At 54.8% G+C, this 6861-nt stretch overlaps 1 protein-coding gene across 4 annotated transcripts in view; it reads right to left on the bottom strand.

Moving 5' to 3' along the window:
* Positions 1-5632: 5632 nt before the first annotated feature.
* The window catches only part of LOC116842830 (protein groucho-like), a 28436-nt gene continuing 27207 nt past the window's right edge, over positions 5633-6861 (bottom strand). For all 4 annotated transcript variants that reach the window (XM_032812567.1, XM_032812564.1, XM_032812566.1 and 1 more), the window contains exon 12: positions 5633-6684. In XM_032812567.1, coding sequence (XP_032668458.1) covers positions 6577-6684 — 108 coding nt within the window. In that variant the 3' untranslated portion in view covers positions 5633-6576. The remainder of the gene's footprint in view (positions 6685-6861) is intronic.

Here is a 6861-nt window from a genome sequence, read left to right as displayed (position 1 = left end):
TCTCCGACGCCGCCGCCGCCGCCGCCGCCGCTCTTCCGACCCGTCGCCGCGCCGCGGTGCTTTCTCACTTGCCTACAAGCGAGAGTACACGGCGGTACCCTTAGACCGGGGACATTGTATATGTACGGCAACGTGTATTCACGGCTCGCCGGGACAAAAGATCCTACTTCCCCGCGCGGCTCAGCATCGACTGGCTGGAGCGACTGGCGAGGAGCACCGGCAGTGGTGCGCTCGGACGCGTATTCGCCGGCACGAGTCGCGATTGGTCCGCACCACGCGCAGATTGGCCGCCTCGACGACGACGACGACGGCCAGGCGGCTCAGTCGAGTCCGCGCGGACTTGCTGTGCGCACGGTTCGAGATAGCGGACGGCTGTTCTCGGCTTTTCTCTCTCTCTCTCTCTCTCTCTCCCTCTCTTCCTCCATCTATCCGTCTATCTCCCGCTTTCCCTTCCTCGTTCTCTCTCCCATCTTCTGGTCCTTATTCTGTCTCTCTCCCTCTCTCTCTACTCCTGCTCGTCCTGCCGTCTCCTCGCGGCCGAGGGATTTATCCTTTCCTTGCCTCTCGATTCCCCAATCCCACTTACTCCGTCTCTCGCGCTCGTTCGAAAGCAGTCTCTCAGCGGCGAGGCAGCGAGAGAGATCCCTCGGACGAGATATGAATTCACGTTCCTCCTTTTATATTCCACGCTCGCCTGCCCTCCATTTTGCTTGCTCGAGCCCCTTGTCTACCTCGCCGATCTGCGACTACCGTATGTGTCGGCCGCACGGCTATCTCACAAGTCCCTCTTTCTCTCCCTTCGCCCTTCTCTCTCTTTCTCGCGTTTCCTCCCCGGTCGTTCTTCCGCCTGTATACGCGCATGATCATGCTGTTCCGACGTCGTCGTCCGCTCTCTCTTTTTCTTTTCCGCTGCCGTCTTGGCTTCGTCGTCGTCGTCGACGACGACGACGACGACGGTTTGCGCATGACGCGGTTAGCCGTTCGCGAGGAGTACGATACGGAAGAGGAGCAATCTCGGAAGAGCGAACGCGTGTCGCGTCGCGTCGCGGGAGAACGCGAAGAAGCCGATCCTCAAATATTCAACGACGACGACGACGACGACGACGACGCGCATATGTACACGCGTGGTGCAACGTCATGGGACGGGACCGTGCGCGACGACGACTGGTAGCTATCGTTGCGGTTTGTTAGGCACGGTCCGCTGTCGTTCTAGGGGTTACGCGATGTATGCATGCGCATACGTACGTCGCTGCACCGGCCGTACACATGTAAGCACACACGCCGTCGCTGTACGTGTGTGTCCGCTCGCGTGTACGCGATATTTGTCGTATTTTGCATAGTGTATTTAGGACACGTCCGTTATAAAGAAGATGCGCGGTGTCCGACGTGTAGAGGATGCGCCTCGGAGAATTGGAAAGTATCTCTCGCGGAAGATGCGACTTTGGCGCGGTGACTCTTGGAAATCGGCGAAATTACGTCACGTTTTACCGCGTCACAGTCTCCCGATATCGATAATCCCCGAGTACGGAACAATCGCGCTCGTCTGCGGGGCGGGGAAAAGGAGAGGAAATGTTCCAACTCGTACGATGAGTTTGCACCGGCCAAGCTCTCGGCGACTCCGAGGAAAGTCAGAATCGCTTGGCAATCGCGCGAATGCAACTCGCGCTCCTCAATCATCTGACGCGACTCGCAACTGCGAATCACCAGCCGTGTGTGTCACTCCTCCGGGCTGCATCGGCTCGCACGAGTGTGTCGGCCGACGTTCGCCGCCGTCGCCATCGCCGCCGCCGCCGCCGCCGTCGCCGCCGCCTCGTAACAATTAGAGACGATCACACGCTCTCGCGTCCTCCGATCTCGTTCGTTACGACCGGAATCTGTCCGTTCGCTGCGAGAGAGCCTCGCGCACCCCAGAAGGATGAAACGTTTCTACCCATTATTGCCGTAGCTCTATCCGTGTGCATCCGCATGACCGACGAATCGGCCGGTTAACGACGGCCCGCCGAGAGCCAATCTCTGTGAGTAGGGAAAAGGAACGCCGATGGTAGATAGCCGAAAAATCCCAAGGATTTCAATTATGCCGGCTGAGCCGGGCGTTCGTCTCGCTCGCTGGAAAACGCGACGGCTCTCGAGAGATACCTTCGAGTCATTAAAGCGCAGAGCTTTGTCGTCCCCGCTCGTAATATTTCCGTTGGTTAACAAACGACTGTTATTTTTGTTCGACTAGCCGCAAGCAGCGAGGACACTCGTACTTTATGCGCGTCTCTCAACGTGCAAACAGCTCTCGGAGTGTCAAGGTTTTACCGTTCGGCGAAACTTTTAGGTTCGTCCCTGATCGATTTCTTTGCGAAACATCGGATCACCCGCAAAACGTGTCGTGAGACAAAAAATAAAGAAAAGAAGTTGATCTTTTCAGACACAAATGTTCTTTGGACAAGACGGACGATTTGTCCAACTCGGGGCTGATTTCACTCTGACTGGCATTTGTACCGCCCGGCTATTGGCTACTTAAGACTCTCAATGTAGCAGGTTAACGGCTCACTCGTTTCTTGTCCGTGCTCTCCGCATTCTCCGTCGTTCACTTCGGGAACAGATGGAACTCGAGTTATTCGGCAAATTTCCACAGACGAGAGCTAGCTCGTAGGCTCGACACCTTGTTGTATGTCCGACATCATGCTCGTGTGATCGGAACGAATGAACGGACAGAAACGAACGCGTGCAGAGATCGTTCGCGAGAGCGTGCAGCCAGCCGGCGCAACGACACGCATCGGCTTGCGACGGACGGCGAGAGGGCGACGTTATCGCCGGTTGCACACACCATGTGGCTGCGGACGGTGCGGTACGGTGGTTAGGGGCGGTTAGGGGCGGTTAGGGCAGTGCGCCGCAAGGGTGGTCAAGCCGCAAACGAGACCGCCGTCCTAGCTATCTGCTATCTGGATAACCGCCATCGCCGCCGTCGCCCTCTCTCGCCCTCGTCGTCGCTTCTCTCGCTCTCTCTCTCTCTCCCCCTGCAACCCTCTCGCCTCCCGACAGGTCGTTTCCACCTCCGTAGCACAGCGGCGTGCATGTACGACGACAGGTAGCCCGCAATGTCGCCGCCGCCGCCGCTGCGCTCGCTTATCGCGCTAATTTTGAAGTCGAGACGATAATTGCGCGAGCGCGATCGCGAGACGGCTTAACGAGCTGACCGCGTTTCGTTGCGTTTCGATGCACCGTGCGTCCGACGTGAAATCGCGAAATATCACACCTCCCCTCGTCCCTCGTTTCTGAGGCGCCGCCGGCAGAGGGGCGGCGCGGAGGCATGGGTGGTGGATCGGGTTGGTTTCGCGCGCGCGAGAACGATTATCGCGCGGTGCATCTTCGTCCGCGGTTTGATCTCGACGAGATACTTCCGCGTGCGCGCACGCGGCAGTCATGACGCGGATGGACATCGCGCCGTGTCATGCGGGAGAGAGGTGGAGGAGGAAGGTGGCTTGTGCAAGAGGGCGAACGGAAGGGCACGGGATAACGGGTGGTGCGATAGAGAGAGACAGGGAGAGAGAGCACGTTGGCGCGTTTATTAGTGTCCAATTGTGACGAAGAGAGGCGGGGGGCCAGTGCGAAAGCGAGCGCGTGAACTCGCTCATTTGCGTGGCTGTTAATTTGCCGCGTTGTGTGCGCGCCGCGCCGCAGAGAGTTGCCGGCGCGACGGACAGAGGGAAAATTAGCTCTTTGTGTATGAGTGCCACCAACTGTTGGATCGCGTAGGTGGGCCCGACAACGATGTCGACGTCGACGACGACGACGACGACGACGACGACGACGACGACGACGACGACGACGACGACGACGACGACGACGACGACGACGACGACAACGACGACGACGACGACGACAACGACGACGACGACGACGACGCGGCTTAATCATCGCAGTGCATACCTTGTCTACGCAAATTCACGCGATCCTTTCTAAAAAATAAAAAAAAAGACGCTCGTGTGCACCAGAATAAATACGAAGACAAAACAGAGTTAAAACCGAATCGATCGGCCGCTTTTATCGCGGTGCGCTCTGAAAAAAAAGAGAAGTTTGGATATTTTCAGAGGCAAATGGTATTCGCGGGAATGAAGAATGTTTAATCAACGCGGACTATGATAGACAAAAGCGCGATTCACCGCTCCATTTTTACGTAGAGCACTGTATAAACCACCGCTGCCCCTCCCCGAGTCCCTTGACTCCTCTTTATAGATCACGCTGTGTGTTATCGCACGGGTATTTTATTATTGGCCGTCACGCGCGCAACGCGACGCGATAAGTTCGCGTACGCGAATAATCCGGCGTGAATAAACCGTGCGGTGGAGGAGCGAGAGAGAGAGAGAGAAGGGAAGACAAAGAGCGGAGCGCGAGAGGGAAGGGGAGGGGAGGGTAATACGCTTCGCGCACGTATGTACGCGTACCTGCCGGCTCGTCGTCGAATTAACCGTAATAACCGACGCATTTAGCCGCGATATACAAATCTCGCGGCTCCAATAGTCGCCGCCACCACCGCCGCCGTCGTCGCCTCCGCCTCTCTCTTTCTCTATCTCGCTCTCGTTCATGCCACCCTCTTTCCGTGTCATCCCCTGCACTGCGCACACGCACCGCATATCATTACCATGCAAATACGCCCGGCAAAACCCGCGTAAAATCACTCTCCCTCTCTCTCACCCCTCCCCGTCATCGTCGCCTCTCCCTTCCCGACTTTACTCCCCACCTACGCCTCCTGCTCCCCCTCCCCCTCCTCGGGACTCTTCCACCCGATCGGCCGACCGGCCGTTCGACCCCTCGTCACCTCCCGCCAGCCAACCGGTCACATATGCAAAACGTGCCACTATTATAACAACATTACGCCGATGAACCTTCCATTGAACGCGCGCATGCATGGCCTCGCTAATTATACACCGGGTGGCGCGACTCGCACGGATGTCGGAATCGTCGGAGCCGCGATTCGACGCGAAGGCGTAAATACAATCGCCCTGGCTATCGGCGAGAGTATTCTTTCTGCCCCCTCCCGCCTCTCTCCCCCTTTTTTTCGCTCTTCCATACTCGTATATGACCGATCACGCGCGCGTACGGGGTACGCGTATGTGTGCGCGCTCGCGCGGAGGTCGAGTTCGCTCCGATTTGTTTTCATGACAATCGCGAAACCGTCAGCATGCCGCGCGGTGGCGGCTTTTTTTCCCTTCTTTTTTTTTTCTATCGGGGCGAAATAGTGTCGTAATTTTCATGACGATCCGCCGCTGCCCGCTGCGCCGGCATGCAACTAAATATTGTTGATGCCTCTTTTTTGGCGCTAACAACATTCACGTGGATAGAGTAACGAGTGGTCCTTGTTTTTTATTTCCGCCGACACCTGCCCGTTGTGTGCGCAGTCCCGATTTTTTATCGGCGTGCTGGCCACTAGTCATTTCGTTTTTCAAACGGGAAACGAGAGGTCATCCCGGCCTGCGTTCCGCATTACTAAATTTTCACGTTTTTATGCGCGCGTTCTACGCGCAACGAAAAAAAAAAAAAGAGATAATACTTGACATAATCCCGCACGGTGTACAGAGGAATTAATTGGGGGGAGGGGGGGGGATGGAATCGGGCAAAAAACGGCAAGAAAAAGACCAAAAAATTCTTTGATTATTATATGCCATTTATTTATCGACTCTCGTCTCGTCACTCGTCAATCTTTCCAGATCGAAATATACAATTGTAACTCTCCTTAAGCTCCTTCCTCATCCACCATTCTTTCACTCTCTTGGGGGGTGGGGCTGGGGGTGGCAGGGAAGTAGAAAAATATAATGATATCACTTAAAACTTTGCTATTTACACAATTTACAGACGGGCCTATAACAGGACTATAATTACAAAGGGGTCATCAAAGAGGGGGGGAGTCGAATATACCGGAGTGGGACGGAAACTTTGCCCGAAGAAGGAATCAACAACAGTCGGCAGTTACGTATCGTAAGTACAAGAGAAAAAGATTGGAGAAATAGTCACGTGTCTCCGCCACGAAACATGAGCTCACCGGAGGGGGAGGGAGGGGAGGGAGGCATTATATACTGTTGTCGACGCGACTAGCACAGTTACACAATTCGCGAATAACGAACGAATATAACTTTGTGTTGAACACGTGTATCTACGTAAATCGTATTTTCTCGAATAAACGTTCGACAAATACGAGTACATATAAATATATGCATGGTAGCATGTATCTGGCGTATATTTTTTTATAGCACAAACGTATACACACGTGAATCCGCACTCATTTATTCGCGCGAATATGCGTCTCGCTCGATGGATCGAACGATCTCGACTAGCGGAAACGGAGGAAACACACGTCGCGCGCGTGTCTACTACGACCCGGCTTCGAGCCTGCGACACGCGGCCGCCATAGCCTCTCCTCCTCGCCATTAAACAAATAACAAGAACAGCGACATTGTAACAACAAGAACAACGTCGATAATGTCGCTACTTGGTAGAAAAAGAGAGCGCTCCCTTTCTAACCACATCTTCTTCCTTGAACTGTCGCTGGGCTGATGATGATGACAATGATGATGATAACGGCGACAGCGCTCAATATATAACCTCGTAGACGGTGGCTTTCCTATCGCCGGAGCCAGTGACTATATACTTGTCGTCCGTCGATATGTCGCAGCTGAGTACCGACGAAGATTCCTTCGACTGTAAATATAATCGACAAACACGTCGAGTAAGCACGCGATAACGGCTATACGGAGCGCGTTCGCTCGTGCAAAGAGAGAGATAGAAAGAAACGCACGCCGGGAGATAGGATTCGTAAAAATTCGAGAGAGAGAGAGAGAGAGAGAGAGAGAGAGAGAGAGAGAGAGAGAGAGAGAG

This window comes from Odontomachus brunneus, unplaced genomic scaffold, assembly GCF_010583005.1.
Source record: "Odontomachus brunneus isolate Ranch 3 - 2012 unplaced genomic scaffold, Obru_v1 Obru_scaffold_027, whole genome shotgun sequence".
Lineage (NCBI taxonomy): Eukaryota > Metazoa > Arthropoda > Insecta > Hymenoptera > Formicidae > Odontomachus > Odontomachus brunneus.
Note: the sequence above shows the minus strand (reverse complement) of the source record. Positions and strands in the feature narration are given on the sequence as shown.